The sequence below is a fragment of the Falco rusticolus genome, chromosome 4 (assembly GCF_015220075.1).
Source record: "Falco rusticolus isolate bFalRus1 chromosome 4, bFalRus1.pri, whole genome shotgun sequence".
Taxonomy (NCBI): Eukaryota; Metazoa; Chordata; class Aves; order Falconiformes; family Falconidae; genus Falco; species Falco rusticolus.
Window position 1 is genome coordinate 73,119,698 of NC_051190.1, and position 21,821 is coordinate 73,141,518.

The 21,821-nt window shown below is 39.4% G+C and overlaps 1 protein-coding gene across 2 annotated transcripts in view; it reads left to right on the top strand.

Moving 5' to 3' along the window:
- RSU1 (Ras suppressor protein 1) overlaps positions 1 to 21,821 on the top strand; it is a 110,144-nt gene that overhangs the window by 23,157 nt on the left and 65,166 nt on the right. For both annotated transcript variants that reach the window (XM_037384025.1, XM_037384026.1), the window contains exons 4-7: positions 4,343 to 4,463; positions 8,016 to 8,134; positions 9,669 to 9,751; positions 10,022 to 10,136. In XM_037384025.1, coding sequence (XP_037239922.1) covers positions 4,343 to 4,463; positions 8,016 to 8,134; positions 9,669 to 9,751; positions 10,022 to 10,136 — 438 coding nt within the window. The remainder of the gene's footprint in view (positions 1 to 4,342; positions 4,464 to 8,015; positions 8,135 to 9,668; positions 9,752 to 10,021; positions 10,137 to 21,821) is intronic.

Here is a 21,821-nt window from a genome sequence, read left to right on the forward strand (position 1 = left end):
TGCTCTGCGTGATAGATCTGTCAAATAAAAAGAACATCTAACCCAGTATCTGTTCTCCAACACAGGGCAACATCAGACCTCTAGTAAAGATAGGTGTCTAGGGTTCGCTTCTGGCTCTTGATGTGGAGAGAGGACCTTAGTCCAGATCCAGGATGGTTAGGTGTGGAGTTACATAGGCATTGAACAGCAGCATTTAATCCTTCTTATGTTTTGGAAATAGTATCAGAACTTTTGAACAGTGGCTGCTAGTATAGGAATAAAATGTAGTAAGTTGCCTTGAGTGAAATGCTGCTCTGATGAGAAACTATTTTAGTGCCTAAAGCATTGCCACTAACTTCAGGGCAAAAGAGCCTATTTGTTTTTAAATGCTTTGAAGTATAACAAGTTGCCAGTCCTTATTTCCGGGAGCAAGAACGAAGTCTTGTTATTCCTTGGTGTGCAGCCTGTATACCCTCTCTTTAATTTTCACCCAAGCTGTTGAAATCAAGGTGAATTCTACAGCTTTCATAGTGAATCCCTGCCTGCAATTTCCAGTATTGAGTAAGGGGAAGGAATCTGTTCCTGGTCTTGTGAAGTGAGACTTAATATGAATGGGGCTTCATGATGTGACTGAAGCTTCACAGGAGAATGCAAAGGCATTGGGCTGCCAAATTTTACTAGCATTTGCTGAGGGGGAGTTTAGTTGTTAATGACACTGGGCAGCAGATGGTCTTAAAAGAGTTGTTAAGACACTGTGGATCGTACTGTAAATATGTGGGTGAATGGAACCAGGATGCTGACAGTTCACTCTCACAGCTCATCATGAGGAGGTGACTCGAGTGGAATTCGGTATTGCCAGAACACAAATTTCTTGGTATTTGGCAGTCTGCTATGTATCTGGGAAGAATTTTGCAACATAACAGTAGGATGGTAGTCGGGGTGCACTTAGTCATGTAAAGTTCAAACCAGAGAACATTATATGCCTAGCCAACTTTGCTTGACCACTACTGATCTTTAGATCTGAAGGTACTGAAACTGCACAGTTTATCTGCCAGTCCAGTACAGGAGTTAATTTCGGTCTTCTGTTTTTCTTTGAATCCCAGAGAGCATTAATTCATATTACAAATAAATCTGAATTGTTGAACCGGAAAATAAGCTGTTAACAGGAAAAAGTCCTCTTTCCCCTACTGCAAGCCTGGTCTTGACCTACTCTTTGGGTTTTCCTTCTCATTAAATAGCTCTAGCCCCTCCATCCAAACAAAAAAATACAGTTGTGGAATGGGGCTTTTTATTTTGATTTAACAGGGTGAGACACAAAATGTTTCATCCAAATCCTTTACTAAATTTTCAGCCTTTTTCTCATCTTGGCCTGCTTACCCATGCAGCTTTCAGTATAGCTTGAAGAAAATAATAATATAAAGTATCCTAAGTGTGATTCACAATGTGAAGTACAGTATGTGGGAATTATACAGATATATCAGAAACTTTGCAGACAGTGTGCAAGGACACAGCTCCTATTGTTCGCTAGGGACACTTACTCATAGCTGTGCCCTGACAAAAGCAACCCAAATTAAAAAACTGTGATAAACAAGCCAATGGAAGTAGAGTTTTTGCCCTGTGTTTGCAAGTGGGATGAGCAGGTAGAATTTGAGACTCTTGAGCTGTGTAAGTAACACGTTGAAAATAGGGTTTTCTCTGATGCTGGCATATTCAGTACAGGTGTAATCTTCATGAGCAGATCTCTGGATGCAGTCTGCTTGATGTCTAGGTATCATCTTTTTCTGGGTAGTTTCATGGGGATTTTTGGATTGTTTCATGGGTGGTTTGGTTGGGTGTTTGTTTTTGTTTGTTTTTTTTAATGACTAAAACGACTGTTCACCTTCCTTGAAACGATTCTTCCTGTCTCCACAGTCTCCTAGCTTAAGTCAGAAGCGAGGTAGAAGCTTAAGAGTTCATTTATTCTTAAGTGGGGGAACAAGCTGGTTTGGACAGGTATTTGAAAGGACACATCCACTAAATTGGCGTTGCTAGTTCAAGGTAGCTCAGTAACTGGGTTAAGCTTTTTCCTTTGATGTCACTTACTGTTCGGGCTCAGTCAGGCTGCCTGAAGGGTACTGGTCTCCATCTCGTGGTCTGTTCACAGATGTAGAACAGCTTTGCTGCTACTCCATAATGCAAGAGGTTGTTGGGTAAATAAATCCCCTCTGAATAGGACTGACTAAATGTAAGGTGCCCATTAACCAACACTGATTCAACTGAAACGAAGGTTGGGTATTGCTGGCTTTCCTCGCATGAGGGCAGGCAGCACTGAAAAACTCTCTAGTCTGGGAGAGTCTGTAGTCTGGCCTCACTGCAAGATCAAGAAAGTTTCATGGGCTTTGTAGTGATAGTATTGTCCTTGGTGTAAGATGTACCTTTTTTAGTTGGCTTTGAGAAATTTCAGTGTCTTGGATAACAGCTGAATTTCTTTATCATCTTGTGATGGTGTTCAGCCTGAATAACTGAAATATAGAGCTGACATGCAGGCAGCCAAGCTGACTTGCAAGCAAGTTTGGTGAGTCTGGCCTCCTGAATGTCAGGCTCTTGTTTCAGTGTTCCCACAGTAGAGCTGTGCATTACATTTAGCATAACTTGCAATGTTAAGTTGCATTGTTTTTTCTAGGAATGTAATCTCTTACACTGTCAAAAAGGCAAAAACCTTCATTCCAAATATTTATTAATTGCATCAACAATGTAACTTCAGGAGAACTGTTGAATTGAGAATTTGTTCTCTGCATTGTTTCGACTAAACTAAACCCTGTATTTACTAGTACTTCTGACTCCTAGACTTGCATAAGCATACTATCTGTTTAAGGAAAGTAGAAACATGGATTGCCAGTCCATTGCATCTCATCAAAGTCAAATTATAAAGTCTAGTTTCTGAATGGAAAACATTTTAATACTGGTAATTACTGCTCTGGTGAAATATTGAGGCAGGAAACAGCTGAATTATGTCAATTAAAATCCTCAGTTAACTTCTGTCAGGGAATAATTTAAAACAACAGTAGTAGTACATTACCTTTTACTTTCTGAAGGCACATAATCCTTGCTATCACTGAGTGACAGATACGCAGGGACCAGTTGGAAAATACTGCAAAGGGAGGGCTTTTAAATGTTCAGATTTGCCTTAATGACTTTGTAAAAAGAAGTCTGCTAAAAATCTCCTGCAATGAATATGACCCTCAACAGTAATATTTATGTAGTGTAATTAGAGTGTTTGTTAGAGATCCTGTTATTGTTCACAGTGTAATTAGACTTATCCAGTAAATGTGACATACTATAATGTTCTGCTTTGTAAATATTACTGACTCCATTTTAAGACTGAGATTGCCTTATGCCAACAAATAAAAGAAAATCATAGCCTCATAAAAACTTCTAATAATTTAGATGCGCGCTCTATGAGTTCCTGATACAGTCAAAGTTGAGACTGAACCAAGGTGAATATTGAACACAGGTGCAAGCTTCAGTGCAGGTGATTTGCCAACCTCCTTTTATGTCAACCTCAGCTGTGTGCTTGAATCTCACTGAGTTTAAGGGGGAAAAGATGCAAATCTGATTAGCTTTTTAACCTCATTTGCACAGGCGTACTTGTATTATTTCTGCCTGATTTTTTCATCTTTCTAGGTAATAACCAGATACTGATGTGTTGGTAATTCAATGTAGCCATGTATGTGTATTGATCAGTTAATTATCCACTCATGGGATGTAACTGAAAATGGGTTTGGCTAAACAGTTCATCTTTTAGGGCTGAACTTAGGGTTTTTTATAAATTCTGTTGTCTATTGAATGGATAAGGACTTGGATACTAGATTATTTAAGCAGTAAGCAGAATGGGTCATTGCTAAAAATGAATTTTTATTTCATATTTTCTGTTGAAGTCTTCCATTAAAACTGTTGTCTCGGTGTAACTACTTGTATCATTCACTTTTCCAGCTCATAATGAAATGATCTGAGTCTTGGACTCTGCTCTTTTGAGACCTGTCTGTTCTACGTGAACTCAGAGGACGGCTTGCTTCTCTTTGCTAATCTATGAGAGCATGTGTTGTCCTTGTCTCGCTCTACGTGGTCTTTGTTCATCAAAATACCTTACAATACTGGTAGTAATTTTCTGAAGAGTACAAAGTGACTGCCCTCAGCAATGCGAACAGATTCTAGATAGGAGGCTTTTTTGGTATAGACCTTGCTTTAATTGCATTAACTATTAGATGTTGTTTTTACTGTCAGCCACTGCACAAACAGAGCAAAAGACAGGTGTTATTAGGGTGTCTGTGGTCTAGGTAGCTTGCTCTAAATGCAGTCTCTCACTGTGAAAACTTTCCCACAGCTGTGCCAGCAAACATCGCAGACCTCAGAAACATAGAAGTCCTTAACTTCTTCAACAACCAGATTGAGGAACTGCCTACACAGATTAGCAGCCTTCAGAAGCTCAAACACCTGAATCTTGGGTGCGTATCTTAATGCAAAAATTTGCTGTAATAGAAATACTGTCAAATGTTCTTGCAACTGAACCTGGAACTTCTTACTTTTTGCTACTAGAGTTTCTTTTTGAGAGTGTTTGTGAGGATAATTTGGCAATTGCAGCTTCGGAGTGTTTAGCTATTGTCCTGGATAATCGGATACTTAAAAGTGATCAAGCACTTACTCTGATATACTGATAACCATTTAAGTGCAACAGCAACTCGCATTGATCTAACATTGAAGTCAAATTTAACAATTATTGAATCTTACTTCCCTAGAAACTGTGTTTAATTCTCCAGGCTCTATTTTCAGTTCTTCTTTTTCTTTTTCTTTTTTTTTTTTTTTTACAAAGCAGAAGAAACTGAATACTAATTTTTCCATGTTAATTTAGGATTTTAATTTCAAAGTCCCAAATTCGGGATTAAAGAAGTTTCAATTTCTATTAGACCTGAAAAAGAGGCAGCAAATCTTTAAATGTGGTGCACATTTAATGTAAACAGCTCGTACTGACTGAATTTGAGCTAAAGGCATTCCTGTTAAGTGTTCAGATACTATATTCCAGTAGAGTTGGTGATACTTTATAATAACTACAGCTGCAGAAGACTTTCTTGAATTACTAAGAAAATAAATGTGAAGCACAGAACCTTCTGAGAACTAACTGGTCCTATTAAAGTGCAAAAGCACTGGTAGGGGTAAGCTTTAGCTTTATAGGCTTCTCATAGAAAGAATGCTTGTATTTTATAAACTCCAACTTCTGAACACCTGAGGATTTTTTTTACTGTTTTTAAATACCAAATTATTTTGGCTAGGCTCTGTGTATGCTGCTTTAGATACTTTTGTAAAGTGCTGATAATTGACTTGCATCTTGAACTGTTGGAATGCCAATAAATGTTTCCATGATGATCTGTCTTCTCTGGTCTTTATTTGGTCACTCTAGATGTCTAGCATGCCTTAGTATGTGTTTGAACCTGGAGTTGCTTATCAGAGCAGATATTAATTCATGATCAGGATTCTGTATATCTTGGGGGTTGAATCCGTGTTTTTTGGGATGGCATATAAAAGTGTTGCAGTGTATGGAGGGAGGAAGGAGTTGGGCGCTCTCCGTGGATTAAAGCAGTGACAAATGTTAGTGTCGTTCAAATACTGGTATTCATTAATGGAAAATAGAGTGCAAAAGTCCAGTTGGGCTTAAGACCAACAGACATTTAGGTCTGGAACCACAGTTGCCACCTTTGCCTTGTGGTCCAAGGTCTTGCAGATTAAATGCTCTTCCTTCTTAATCCTCTCCTTAGCCATTATCTTCCAGGCTCAGAATTTACAGCCCTGCCTTAGCTCTGCAAAACGGGTTCTGCTTCAGAGGTCATTGGAGTCAGTGAAGAGGAAACTGTTCTGCCCTAGTAGTTTGCCGAGGGGCAGCCCAGAAACCCTCTTGTCATCTGCAGTGCGTTGTGCATGCATCAAAACAGCCCTCTGGGGCAGAGGGGAAGATTGAATAAGAGCATGGATTATTTTTGAGAGGATTTTGGTGCAGAAGGGTCAAGTGGTGGGGTGAAAAGAGGGAAGGTGTGCTGTAGTGCTGAAAACTTTTAAAAAAATAAAAATAAAATTTGGAAGGCAGATGTGGTACAGTTTCTGTGGCACAAGCACAGTGTTTGAGCTTCTGTAGGGCTGAATAGTGCTGGGCAGAGACTTTCAGCTGGTTCTTCTTCAGTGCCAAAGAATAGATACCATTCTGCCTGTTGTCAACAGGGAGAATGCTCTTTCTCAGTGTTCCTTGCTTACAAAAGGGAAGGCCATCGAGCTGCTTTCCTATTTGAAACACAGTGACAAGTCTGCAGTAGCGATAGTGGAGAATGCTTTTCTGTATTTTAACAGCTACAGCTACAACAGTAATACTATGTGCATGTCCCTGGCAGGGGGATGAGGAGGAAGATGACTTCATTTAGAATTTAGCTACAGAGAGCTGATATCCAGGTTCTAGTTTAGGGGCTGGCTTATGCAAAAGTGGGAGAGGAAAGGTGAGGTTAGTATCTGTCTGTGAAAGATGTTGTGTGTTCTTCTGCCTTTGCTCACGTGGATGTGTAGTCATCATGCCTAGCTGGAGGTGCAGCTGCTCTTGTATTTAATTCGGTGTTCAAAGAGCTTTTAGAAGATGGGCTTATTAACTGGCCTACAGATGTATTTCATAGTATAGGACAGTGTTTGACAAACGTTGCATAGGGGAGGGAAGGTCCTAGAGATAAGAGCCAAAAGTCTTTGTACTTTTGGGCGCCTAACTTTGTCCATACTTCGACCTGAATTTTCATAGTTTTTAGTGTTACATCGTGCTTCATACATTCACATTACCTCTCCTCTTGAGTTCATTTGTGGCTATTGCTCTTTATCACTTTAGCATCAGAAGAGGAGTCAAATCCGAAATACATTTAGGGATAACGTGAAAGGTCATGATTGTTTCCAATCACCACACAAGAATAAAATCCAGTTCTTCAAAATAGCTACCTGTACATGCTCTTCCTGAAGATGCCCATCTTCTCTGTTTGACTTTCAAACCCAGATGACAACCCAAACAAGATCCATACATGCAAGCTATATGTTTGGTGTACATGCAATAGGGACAGTGTGAATAAGCTGGTAGTTCTCTTCTGTTCAAGTGATAAGGAGCCAGAGCTCCAGCTCATACACAAACAGTAAGTTTCTATGAATATAATCTTCTTGGCTTTCTTCCTCACTGCAGCAGCTCTAGTGATTTATCTGGATCACCTTGGTCAAGCCCTTTGAGGTCACAGAAAAGTTACTGTTTTCTGTAGCTTGTCTGTTCCAGGTTATCAGAGAAACCTTCTTCTTCTGTGAGCTTTCCCCATGTTCTTCCAGCTGTTGCCCATGGGAACTGCTATCCTAAACCCTCCAAGACTGGCTGAAAGAGCTAAATTTAGAGGAAGCCTCATCAGTCAGAGGACTAACTTTTTATTTACTTCATGCTCCATGTGCATCATTAGTTATCTAGTGACACAAATTTGCTGTTCCTAAGAAGGGCTTTGAGCAGCAATTATCGTTAAACATACTACCATGCAGCTGAGGTATTCCTCTTTGGTTTTGGTACCATGGGGAAGAAATATGTGGTACAGCAGAATGGGAGATGGTCAAGATTATGTGTAAAAGGTACTTTGTGGTTTAGCTAGAGGATAGTTCATCTGCCAAGGACTAGCTTTCTCTGTGGTGCACTGTTTAAGCTGAGTATAGCACTGTGACACCTCTCCCTACTGCTTCGTGTTCCCTGTCTGGCTGTTGATTGACATAACAGAGAGGATCCCTTATGAGTGCGTAAGTTTTGGGCATGTTTATGGGAGCAAGAGATAGAAAAAGGTCTGTGTTGCAAAAGGCTTGCTCAGTATCGTATAGCATCAACCCCTTTTCAAAACAAAAGAGAAGCTTGGTGTAGACAGCATTTTTTTAGCAATGAAACTCTTGTTGCCTGTGTTACTCCTACTAGATGAAGTGAATACTGATGTCATGTTCTGTTTTTTCTTCTTCACCTACAGCATGAACAGGTTAAACACCTTGCCAAGGGGATTTGGCTCTTTACCAGCTCTAGAGGTTCTTGACTTGACTTACAACAACTTAAATGAAAATTCTCTACCAGGAAACTTCTTCTATCTGAGTAAGAAACTTTTCTAAAAACCTCAACATATCTTCATGATGTGGTGCTTTTTTTTTCTGCAGTTGAAATATATTTGATGGAGACCAAACTCCAACAGAATTTTCCTGATATTTATGTTTTTATTTGAATATCTCTTGAATATTTCTACCTAGCCCAGCAGTATTTTTCACTGATATACAGTCACCTGACACCACTGGACATGAGAAGACTTGGTTAGTAATAGTATATTAGTTTTCCTTTGAGTGGTATTTCCTTGGGTCCCACACTTTGTTAAAACTTCATGGAAGCCTGCAAGCCTGAGGGGAAAGTAAACTGTTTTGGAAGGCAGCTGTTGTGTGTTGACTCTGGAAAGATTGTGTTCGTGATGGTTCGTTACAGAAATAGTTTTAACTATTTAACTATCAGAATATGGATGCTGAAGTGTCCAGTGTGTTTAAAAATATGCTAAGATTGCAAAGCTCGGCACAAGAATGGTAGAGCTAAGCTGACCTTTGCACGTATTAAAAATACACACTCAGAGAGTTAAAATAAAGGTGTTGTAATGCATACATGCAGAAGGGCTGCATTACGGTTGCCTGAGCAACTTGAATTCTGGCACTTTCTAGATTTCAGTGATTCTGCTACCTTACTGGTCTTTTAGTATGCCGTGCTGAGGTGGCTTCAGGATCAGTGCATTTAGCAGCAAAAGTGACAGGCAAGAAGAGAGGAAGGAGTGTTGCTGTCTGAGAGATTTTATGATTGTAACCTGGCAGAGGGAAATTTTTAAGTCAGCATTATTAAAAACGGTCACATTTAATGAAATGAAAAGAGGAGGAGGAGTAAACTACACATGACAAATGGGATCTCTGGTGGGGAGGAGAGGTTTTGCTGACCTGACCACCTTCCTTCCAGCTGCACCCAACAGTTCTCTGTGAGTCTCCATTTTAAATTCCACTCCCCACCCCCACCCTGCAACTGTCAGGTATGCTTGTTCAATAATAGCAGGCTGCATGGTTGTGCTGAGTCATCTCTTTTCCTGTGAATTTCATAGAGACTAAGCATGAAAATTACAAATTATACAGTTTGAGTCTTCTGTATTTCTCTCTTCTAAGGTCTCTTTTCCAGTGTTAGGCTGTGCTTTCTATAGAGCTTAACAGAGATGTGTATTTATCAAAAAACTCAGATGACTTTTTTTAAAAATGTTCATTTAGGATGCAAATTGATGTAATAATAAGAATTGGGGGTAAAGAGTAATGACTGTATTCTGCCAGCTGAGCACTGAGACTATATGCCAGAACCTGCCAGAGTCTACTATTGTAGAAATTGTTAATTGTGCCAGTCCTTTTGAATATAGATGTTTTCCTGAACTCGCCGAAGGTACAATAAGCCAGTAAATCTAAGTTTGACCCGCTTGTTATTATTGTGAGCCCTGGGTATGTCAAAGGCTTTTCACCAAGTCGGGGTTATTAATCAAATCTGACTCCTTTTTATTGATTAGATCTCAAATGGTTGGGTTATATGCCACCCTGTTTATATACTGCTATTTAATTTGCAGCCACCCTGCGTGCACTCTATCTAAGTGACAACGATTTTGAAATCCTGCCGCCAGATATTGGGAAGCTCACAAAGTTGCAGATAGTAAGTAATTTATCTAAATTCCTGGAAAATCAATTTGCTTTTGCAACACTTGTAGGAATAGAATCCAGTCAATTTCAGGAGTAGTAGGGTGTGTTTGCAGGAATAGACCACTAGACCTGGAACTGTTTCTTGTTTACTAGCAGACACTTGTAAATAAATTGGAAGAATTGGGCATTTATGAGAAAGGTGGGGGCAGAGGGAGTAGTGCTCTGTTTTAGGCTGCTTTATGGTAACTGAAAATTATTCTGACAACTTTATATTCACTCTTAGCTGAGTCTTAGAGACAATGACCTGATATCACTGCCTAAAGAAATCGGCGAGCTCACTCAGCTTAAGGAACTTCATATCCAGGGAAATCGTCTTACTGTGCTGCCCCCAGAACTAGGTAAGACTATGGATGGTCATTTATTTATTTGAATAATAACGGTAATGATGCACTGTGTTTCTCTGAAACGAAGCAAATTGTTAAACTCCAGGCAATGATTATGCTTCAGTCATCATTGCTGCTAATATTTACTTTCTGCTTAGAAACACTCACATTGTCACTCCTAGCGGATATGCAGGAGAAGCCAGAAGATGTGTATTTTTTTTGTTTGTTTTTTACATGTTATGTTTTCCTTCTGTATTAGCACACCTGACTGCCGATTTGTATATGGCATCTTGCTTTATATAACATATCATAAATATTTGGTCTGCAAAGCTATTCTTGTCTCTGACTGGGGATTGAGAACACTCTTTGGATCAGCCAAAATTATATTAAGCAAAAATGACAGCAGCATAAGTAGCTTTTTTGTGACTGTTCCTGTAGAAGTGGAAGTTTGCTCAACTAGAGTAAAATTTTTCCGTTTTCTGTTTCAGTAGCCTACTTTTCATAATGAGTTGACAGCTTTTTCACTTAAAGCAGTGGGAGCTGATTGATGTACTTTGAATTTGTGGTATTGGTCATTTAAATACAAGTGGCTTCTTTCAACCTATAGTTTTTCTTTGAAACTTAAGTATTGATTTTGCTCAATTTGCATTGCAGTATTCCATTTTGTGATGGGATGTTAACTTCAATAGTTGTCCCTGTTTGCCTGAAGCAAAAACTTGGTTTCAGATCTTTTATGGCAATCTTTAAAAAATATTTGTGTTGGGAATAATATAGCTGCATTGATTATTTGTTGTTGAAACACCTGTTACACAGGGTTTATTGTTTATTCCTCGTTTCTTCTTATTGTGTATTGATAGATAAGGCTTCTTTATTTCTATTAATATCTTCCACATAAGAGTTCCCAAAACTCAGAAGGATATGACTGAAGTTAGCATGATGAAGCAAAATTATTTGTTGTCATAAGAACTTGCTTCAACCCATTAGAGAATGTGGTAACTGTGTGCATAAATGTGACAGTCTGCAATGTATGCCTTTTGCTTTATACAGCCAAGGAAAGTGTCTGCTTTTTTTCTGTGAAGTGGGAGAAGATGTTTGTTTTGACTCTGTTTGCTTACCCACCATGCTGGTTTTTTTTTTTTTTTTGCCTTTATCAATCTAGTGAACTGTATGATGATGAATAGTCTTTCCCTGCGCCCCCCCCCCCCCCCAGCAGATGAAAGTTGCTCTCGTTTCCTTAATTTCAGATGTTTATTCCTTGACACAGGTATACTTTCTTTAGCTTTTTGTTGTAGTCATGTTTATTTATAAAGTCTCTTCTCAACAGTAATAATATTTCAGAATATGTAGTATCTGTACATGTACTTTTCTGTCTTCTTAAATTATAGCTTTGTTTTTGTCCAGAAAGTGGAAGTGCCTTCTGTGGCTAATTAAATGTTCTAAATGTGCTGCTGCCTTAGAAGCATAACAGCAAATTGACTTTAAATGGTTTTACCATCATTGTCCAAACCTGCAAAGTCTGGGTGGTCAAGGGAAGCATTATTCCTTTTAGTTAATGTTTGTTGCATTATAGACCAATGTCATAATCTGGTAGAAAAAGGACTTGTAATTTTTCCCCACCTGATCAGGATAAGGTGCGTTGACATGGTTTAAGTTGTCACTTCTGTTCTCTATTACTCAAATGCTATTCTATAAATTATACTTTTCATGTGTTAATTTACCGGTGCTTCGTTTTATGATCTTACCCAGGATCCTCATTTGTGATCAGTTGGTGTAATTTCTATTGCAATCTATGCCATGCATAGTGCTAGAACTATCTCAAGAATTTTAAATAACCTAGAGTTTGGGATATATTTCCAAAGGATGTTACACTGAAGTCTAGATTTGTAACTTGTGGAACTTGCATGTGTATTTACTGTGCAAAGCAATGTCCTGGCTTGTTCATTAAATATCTGGACAAAATATTTAGGGAAGGGATTTTGGCAAATGGAGCACCAGGCTGGGCTTTGGAGGGCTAGTTTGAGATCAGGTAGGAGCAGGCCACAGGCAAGCATGAATCTGTTGAATGACTGGAAAAGTCACTTCATCTCTGCAGACCTGTGTTCACTTCTGCAAACTAGGGCAATTTAGAGAAGCACATCTTTGCAGACAGTGTTAAAATCTGCCAGTGAAAGGTGGTGTGCAAGTGTCACACCCTAATGCGTGGACTGCTAATTCCATACTTACCATCTGAAGGAAAACCAGTTTTATCTGCTGAATTCTCGTTCCTAAATTTTTTAAATATAATTTAAGGAAAATTATCAAAATAAGTTTGTGCTGTGCATGTTGGATAAATAACTTTTCAATAAGCAGGTCCTATTTTCATTAATTGGAGGTAGTGCTGTTCCATTTTGAAGTAAATAATCTTTCTCGTTATCACTTTTGTAATTAAAGGTGCTGAAGGCTTTTGACTGGTTTAGTTTGGACACTGGTGGACAGCAGTGAGTCATTAGATATCATAGAGTCATAGATGTTAGGGAGATTGGCACCATATAAAACAACAGAATGAAACTGTATTTGAATGAGGAGAAGCAGGGGGGTTATACTGGGTGTTAAAGGTAGTGGAACCGAGTGCAGGAGGAGGCACGGAGAGCAGGGTATGAGAAAAGGCCACAGACAGGCATTGGGATCACAGTTTTGGAATGGAGAGACATACCAATGAATAAACCCCTTCAGTCTGCTTTTCATTTCACCTGATGTGATTGAGCGTGGCACACACTGGTAAGGGACCTGGGGGAGATCAGTATTATCTCTCTCTGTGTTTAGCAGAGAATATCTATTGCTAATTTAAGAAAAATATTCCTGCTGAGGAGGAAACAAGGGGACTAGAAGAGTGCACTGGTGCTCTGGGTGAGGGTGCTTGTCTGTAAGTACAGTATGTGTGAGTGATGAACGCAGGAAATGGCCAAGAGTAGGTGGGTGGAATTTGCAGCTTATTTTTATCATTTGTCTCTCAAAACCCTGTTCGTGAGGCATGGTGGTGGGCAGTCATATATAAACTTTAAAGAAGGCACTGGCATTTTTTTCGCTAGCATTTAAAAGGTTATGTGCTGCATTGTGAGACAAATAAATCATGATTCACTGCAACAACAGAGTTGCAGTCAGTTATATAAATTACCAAGGAAGCACTAAATCTGTCACTTTCTGTATTCTGACCATTTAACAATTGGAACAGTGTTTGGAAAGAAAGCCAAGTAGAAACAAGAACCACATAAAGTGGCAGATGCGATTAGTAAGATCGATGGTGTGTTAAGTTCATTGTATGGTCATCTGGGTGGACCCATATGTGCCACACAAAAGATTTTCTTAGTGATGTCAGGAGTGTAAGAGTAGTATATAGTGCAGAATATTCACAAAGTTGTGGCTAAATGTTAATAGCCACCCAGACAATGTAACTAACTGATCTGTAGATTTGCGTTTTTGATGTGTAAATAAATGGCGTGATTTTTAAAACCCAGATTCTAATGTTGACTGTGTTAGTTACCCTGCCACCAACACACATGTGCACATACGTACATGGAGTTCACTCATGTTTGTGCATATGGGGAAGAGCAGTGACTTCTAAGGATGCATTTTGAATTACCAGCTTCTTCTTCCAAAACTGAGTGTCGACATCAGTGGCTTTTAACTATACTATTGAATGCTGCTGTGGTTTATCAAATAATTCCTCAGGTAAAGAGAGACACTATCAAAACTGTGAAGTTAGGCACATACTTGAGTGTGGAAAACTCAGGCTCTTTAAAAAAGAAAGAAAAACTTGATGGGGTAAGTAGCCATGTTCCTTTGTAAGGAGGGTGAGACATTTTGTAAATTAAATATGTATGTCAGAATGGATGAGTAATTCTTTCATAATTTTTTAGGTTTGAACACCTAAATTATCTTCTGTGGATAAAGGATTGACTTTAAATAGGAAGTTCAAGGAGTCCTGCCAAAAGTCTCAATACTTCCATCACAGGAAGACATTTTAAAATTAGGCTTTTGAAATTACTCTAGAATTTGTGAATGAATATTACATTAAGCAAAGTAGTTGGTGCAGTTGTTTGTTCAAGTTAATATTAATCAAAATAGGAGTTTACTTAGGTAGTTATAACAGGCATGTGCAAACATAAGAATCACTTATTTCACAAAAGGTATTTCTTTCCTAAATATACTAGATGTAAATGCCAATCTTTTCATATTTCAGTATAAACTGTCACTGCGCTCCGTGTCACAACACAGCACAGCTTACACCTGCAAATACGGGTTCTTGGGGCTTGTTAGAAGCCTGAACATCTTGGTGCTCTTTGGATACCAGCTCTGCGCACTGGAACAACTAGTTGATACCTTGCAATTTTGAAAAAAAATTACCCGTTTCTACTTTTGGAACTAAGGCAAAGGTAGTGTAAGAAAGTAAGGAGCTTTACTAAACTTCCTAGTGAATAAACAAAATAACTTGTTTTCTAGGACTACTGATGTAGCAGTTATTAGTTAAGGAATAATAGAAAAGTGTACATAATAAGATAGGTCATGGACAGATGATTTATTTAAGAAAAGCATCTTTGAAAATTTGTGAATATTCTGTGTTTCTAATTTTAGGCTTATTTTAAGTTAAAACATGAAAAAACCCACCACCACCAAAACCCACCACTTCTTATGTTGGCTGATTCGACAGAATACTCCATGTGAGTTAAGGTCTACGGGAAGAGATGATAACTCCAGTTTCATTATACACAGAAAGATGTTTTCTGTAGCCCTTCATTTAGATTTAAATCTCGAGCATTCATTTCTTTACACTGCTGTAATTCTTGCCAAACTTCCCAAGATTCAGATTTGATCTTACATTTGTTTTTAAAATATGCAAGTCCTACTGGCGCTTCTCAGATGACTACAGTGTGTGTGTAGGCTTTCCTAATGTTGACTGTACTCTGATTATAAGTACCATCAGTGTGATAATGATGTTTCTGTCAGCAAATATTTCATCTGTTCTGTTGGAGCTTTGGTAGGTAAGCGTACCATAATTAGAGCCAATCTAAGCAAATGTTATATTTGTTGTAAAATGAACCAAATTTAACGTGTTTCGTAGTACTTCAAAGTGGTTTCGCTCTTCTGAGTACTTGGCAACCTGTGTTTGAATGGAAGTTTCAAAGTGCAGGGCAAAAGCGATACAGTGAATCCTTTTTGAACTTGTATTTTTAAATTAACTAGATTTTGGTCTGATAGGGACCCTTCAAAGAGAGGATGCTCTGTTGAATTCCTGTGTAATTGAGAATCCCAGGGGAGTTTCTGGGTTGGAAAAAATGTGCAATATATTTCAAAATAAATTGGGATGCTGATCCTCTAAGCCTGTAATACTTCCTGTGCCATTAAAATGTCTTTGATGTTAAACTACTTTGACATCACGTTAATTCCCTTTGTTCCAAAACCTGCCGCATTGTGTGTTTCTTGGGTTTCTTCACTATGAACACTTAGCAGTGACTGTTGGTTTGCCCCTCGAGATCCTGGTCGGTGCCAGACATTTGTTACACAGCAGCGAAGGAAACAGTATTTCCAGCACAATGTGTCACCTTTCAAAGAAAGAAATCGGTGAAACAGCAATACTTGTAGGTCTTCAAGTAGGTGTCTCTCTTAAATTAGGAATGCAGGAAAAATTAATCAAATCATAAGTAATTTGAAATAATTATACAATGAATATAGGAAACATTTTGAAGTAATTTTGTGGATTTTTGTCAAAATTCTGTTTTTTCTGCTGTTCCCCGTATGCATCAGCCAGGCTGGTTGCCTTTGTACCTGAAGGTTGTGTGTGGTGGAGTTCAGCTGTTGAAACTGCATGAGTTATCATGTGGAAGTACAAGCCATTAGCAGAGTCTGTTTGGCTAGGAGTGCCTTGTGTGCTGTGTTGAATGAGTTTGTTTTGTGGATTTCATCTGTGAATGTTAATATTATTTCCTCTTTCTACTAGTTGTCCTGCTAAGGTCAGGTTTGTTGTGTGGAGTGATGGTAGAAATTGCTAGGGCTCTCCCCTTGTTCCCACAGAGTTAACCATTCTTCCTCTCACTTGAATATGGAAATGAGAGTTTGCCCAGGCAGGGTAGGTCTATATTCTGTACTTAATATCTGAAATATGGTTTAAGGGAGAAGTTCAGCATTTCATCTGCTCTGTTGTTTTTCCGAGGCTTCATCATCAGTCCTGACACATTGTGGAGTGGAAGTCTCCATATGCCAGATTCCCCATTACATTTTGGTATAATGATTCTGGCTGACCTTTGCTATGATGCTGGAATTCTGTGTACATATCTCAGGATTAAATTCACTTTTTTGTAAAAAAAAAAATTATTTTCTGTGAAAGGTTGAGGTGGGACAGTGCTGGAGAGTAAAATGCTCTTCCCATAAAATTTTAATAGAGGTAGCTGAGGCAATACCAGTTTGCCCTGGATCACTTCACCTTTCTAGCAATGGTAAAAAATTCAAAATTTAGTTAGTCTGCTTTTACTTTATTCCAGCTGCAATCCTTTTGCTAAGAGTTGAAGCAAATGGAGTAGCTATTCTGAGATCACACGAATAATCAGAGTCTTCATTTAACCTATCAAAGGGAAGAGCTGAGAGGAGACTTGGCTGCTGATCCTCACTAACTCCAGGAGAAGAAAGCACGGGTCATCTGTCTTCCTTGTTAGATGGGCGGAAGAAGCAGCGGTGTTTAAGAGCTAAGACAGCTCAGTTCAGCACTGAAATAAAGAATGCATTTTAACAGTGATGAACCATTTTGAACAAGACACCACTGGCGGAGTGTCCATCTCCCGATGTTTTTCAGACCAGATGTTTTTGTTTGAAACATCTTTGTTAAACTCTTCAATTACTGAACTGACACAGAAATCTGCTAGACATATTCAAGTGAACATTCAAGTTGGGGTCTAAGCTCTGAATGCATTGGTGGGAATTCTCACTTACATCTAAGAAGTTGTTAGAATAATGTGTGATGTTACAATATCTGTGCTCCTGTTTGCTTTCCCTGAAAATAATTGTGAAACTGAGGATGGGCTTAGGCTTCAGTGTTTGGCTTTCAGATTGCTCGTTCAGCCTTCTCTTACCCTGGGGCTTCCCATCTAGCACTCCCAGGTGAGGCTGTAGGCATTCCTGTCTGTGTGTCAGAAAAGCAGTCAGAGAAAGACTTCCAGCCTGCTTGGGTCTGATGGATGCTCTGAAGTATCTGTTTGGTTTATTTGTATGTACCGAATCTGACTTCTTGTTGAAACTTGAACCTTTTCCCCTGTTATAAAAGCATCACAAATAAGGTTTTGAGGTTCTCTGAAGTGCTGTTGACTCCAAGTGATAATATTAGACTTTCTCCAGTACAAGAATGTAGGGGTGAGAGGGCAAAAGTGTTGCTGGGATTGATCTTTTGTAGGTGCTTCGCTCTCACTAGTTGTTTTCTTTCAGTACATAGAAATTAATCAAACAAATGTATATTTTCAACATATGCTATGGAGCTGTAGATTTGTTTATCATACTGAATGTTTCTGCTGGTTCCAAAAGGATTGAGTCACACTTATGTACAAGAAGTCTTTGCTCTCTGTTGTCTTATTGCTCCTTTGTAACTACTGTTTATATCTACTCTTCCGTTACTAATCCTTCAAGAGTGATAGAGATCTTCAAAGCAGAGATGATCTTACTTGTTTATAGGAATTATACGAGCTACTGATGCACAGTTTACATGTGCTTAAGATTGGTGTAAGAATAGTTTGCTTTTGATAATACTTTGTGGCATAGGAATCAGTGTATTTTCTTCTTTTACATATATTTTTAAGACCTTGTTCACAATTAATTGCTTTGGCATAACTTTAGTGACATCATAGTCATGATATGTCTTCCACACGCATGCTTAAACCAATGTGTGTCTCTATCGAGATACAGCAAATGCCACAAAAGTAATAAAAATTATAAGCCCTGTAGTGTAAAGCAAATCTAAACCAAGCCAGGACAGATGTATTTTTACATATAACCTAAGTTTAAATTTAGTGTAGTGGATTGATCCCTTACTTAGTGTTTAATAAAGCAGGATTCAAGGGTATTTATATATAAATAAAGAAATAAAACTAATTTCATTCCTCCTGTCCTTACATATGACAAAGTGTAAGACCCTTTTGTTGTAAAGGGAAAGAACATTTAAATTGCAGTCTTAGGAGGAATTGCTAAAAGTGATGTGTTACAGTTTGAAGACTCTCCTTGAGGTCAGTGCAGTCTAGGGTAGGCTGAAAGGTGAGTCAGAGTATCAATGGGACGCAGGTGTGAAACTCGACAGTATACAGGCTAAAAATTATTTCCATTGATTTTAATGAAGCTCCACTAGGGATGAATTTAAACCATTACAAAGAAGCGTTGATCTGGCATTTTACAGCTAGGATCGTGTTTCTTACGTTGAATGCCAATGTTCAGTTCTCAAATGTCAGTGTTGTTTAATTACTTTATTTCACCTTTTAATTTTTGAAAGTATTTAAAGTGTTGCCAAGGGGCATTCGAGTGGAAAGGACAAGACAGGCTTGTGTTCATTCTGTTTTCTTTTGTTTGTATTGAACTAATGCCTATGTACACTTGTCTTCTACTTGTATAATACTTACCCAATGTATGTATACTTAAGGTATAGTACACTCCATATGTCATACATCACAAGAGGATGAGGGGCTTGTAGCTGCATGTGAGAGCTTGCAGGCTAGATCTAGTGGACAGGAGCAGCCTGGGAAGTCTGGAGACACCCTTGGTCAAAGTGATAGGTAGCACTATCACTGGCTCTGACACTTTCTGCAGCCACCACTGTGGGAGGCAGCATTTTATTTGCTTTTGTGAGCTCTTTTCTGACCTTTGCAGGCAGCTGAGCAAAATATGAATGTTCGCACAAACCACTTTTTATTTCAACAGCACTGAAGGAAAATAACAAGAAACATTAAATATCATGTTTTATCTTAAATGCAGGATAGATTTATTGAGGGAGATGCAGGGAAACTGTAGCTGCCTTTTCCCTTAAACGTCACTCAGGATCAGGTGTGCCCACTCTCATACAAGATGTCCCTTCTGTCCACCCATGGCTGTGGGAGCTCTGAATGTACGCAGTGATAAATGGTATTTTTAGTCAATGTATGGCATAAGTTAGAATACATTAAAATTAAAAATATGCATACTTTGATTTTTGTCCTTGAATTTTCAAGGGTTTGTTTTGGTGTAGATGTGTTTTCTGTAGCTTCCAGGCAGCAGCTAACGAGATCTGGGCAGCAGACAGTTTTCAGGTCTGCATGTCTTTAGTGGTTGGGCATAGGAATAATTTGTTTTTAAGATGGGTTAAACACAGTTCAGTCGCAGTGATCCAGTCAAACTTAATGGTTCAGGATCATCTTTAGATACAATGAGTACTGAGACAGAAAAAAAAATGAAGACATGATCAGGTGTTTCTAAGTCTACACAGCTGGCTCCTTTTAGAAGGCTTTTGGGCATTCTGTGCAGGTCATCCTCAGCAATCAGCTGTTAGACCTTTATCTCTGCACTTCTTTTCCAGACTGTTCTGTTTTCCAGACTGTGTTCTCTTTTCGGTGTCTGCTCATGCTAGCAGCATATGTCCACTTTGCATTCTTCCTACTTGGAAATCTATGTCTGTTCAAGATGGAAAGCTTAAAAAGAGTATCCTTCAGGCTTAGAAATTAAGCATGTTAGACCTTTAAGCATGCTAGGCCTGTGTTCTGGGATATAGTTTTGATTATTTATTTATAAGAATAATTTTAGAAGTGTTCAAAAATAAGTTAAAAAACGTTTCTATGATCTGGGAAAGGGACTGTGCTGACTGGTCGTAAAGATAGCCGCCTCTTCTACTTCTTTTACCAGAGGCATGTGACCCGTAATGCATTTCAGTGGAGATGATCTCTTTCAGTATGGCAGAATAGCAGAAACCTTAAGTCCATTATGAAATACAATTTTAGTCTAGTAGTTATGCCAAATTTTAGAAATTATAAACAATTTCTTTTTTTAATAGGCTGATGTTCATGGAAAGAACAAACCAGCAATGACTGATGCAATCTCCAACCCCAATGTATTTTGTGATTGAATCTCAGTAGTGGATTTTTACTAAAGGCAATTTTATGTTTTGCTTACTAAAAATATCAGAGGGATTTGATGTGATCTGTGTAGCAGAACAGTATATAAATTTCCTAAAGGCCTGGGGATAGTGTTCTGCTGATGCTGCCGTTAGACAGTATGCATGAAGGCGCATCTGCCATGGCTTTTTCCCTGGCCCTTGGCTCTAGCGCTGCAGGGATGGAATTAACAGCATTTCTTAGCACAGTGCTGCTATAAAAAAAATTCTAGGCAAGGACACTGTTGGGGGTGGGGAACGATAGGGATACATCTGTAAGGTGTCCAGTTCCATAGCACTCCTGTGCTGAGGCTGGTGCCAGAGATGTTGCTTCAGGTGGGTTCGGTCTTCTCTTCCACACTGCTGGGTTCGTCTTGGTACGCTGGGGCAGAAGGGTTTGTGCAGGGCTCCCACGTGTTTGGTTGCCCCAGCATGTACTGTTCCCGAGACCTTAGTGAGACCTGGGCCTCGTGCTTGGGACTCATGGATGTCCTGCAGTTGGAGCAGAATTAGTGAGCCCTCAATTTGCGGATGGTTTTAGCTGTAAGCACAGAAGGGACACCAGGGTATGTCCCCAAGCAATGCATGGTGATGCAGGAGTGACACACATCAATCCTGTCACAATTTTAATTCTAAGTCATCTTTGTTCTGAAGTGGCTTGCCTTGTGGCAGGACTGTTAGACTCCATTTCCTCCCTATCACTGGTAAGGTGGAGCAGGCTCCCTGTGACTTCTTATCCTGCTTAATTTTCTGCCTGTTTCTGTCCTTCATTTCCAGATGGAAATGTTGGTGTCAAACAGGGAGGAGTTTTAAGTGTCGGGTGCTCCATGCTTCCTGCTTGCTGCCAGGCAGCCCTCCTTTACTCCGCTGCAGAGGGGCACCAGCTCTCTGCCTGGTGCTTGCTGTGAGGACAGACAGCTTGTTCCTTTTCACACTGCAACACTTGATTAAATTATTCCATTAAACCCCTGGGCTGTGAGGTGGCAGCTCACCTCTCACTCTGGCTGTAGGCAGCTGGTGGGACGGGCTGCCAGGCCAGCTGCTGCCATCAGGGCTCCCCGAGGGGCGTCCTGGGCAGGGAAGGGGTGGATTTCAGGGCAGATGCTGGACTTTTGGGTGCCCCAACTTCCTCTGTAATTACACTAATTTTACCCTTAGGGCCTCTGCCTGCCTCTCCCCTCTGAAGGTAAAAAGTAATATCTGTGCCTGCCTCCAGTGTGCTTTGGGAAATATAGAAGACAGAGGAAAATGAAGTGATTACTTTGGCAGGAGAACCTACAGTTCATTTTTGCTTGAGCAGTTCTCTCTTTCTTTCTTGTAAGATTTCTTTGGCTTTAGCAGGATAGTATTTATTACAATTAATTATGTTTAAATGGGCCATGTGGTATTTGAAATGGAAGTGGGCATGCTGTGCTGTGAGGATGGAAGCATATACATACAGCAGCGTTCCCTGGGTGGTAAATTTGTGACACAGCTTGGGACGTAAGGATTCAGCTGAGACCCTAGCTATTGAGATTTTGGGAATGTGTGGCTTATTCCTGTAAGCAGCATTGAATTTGACCCATGATGAGGCC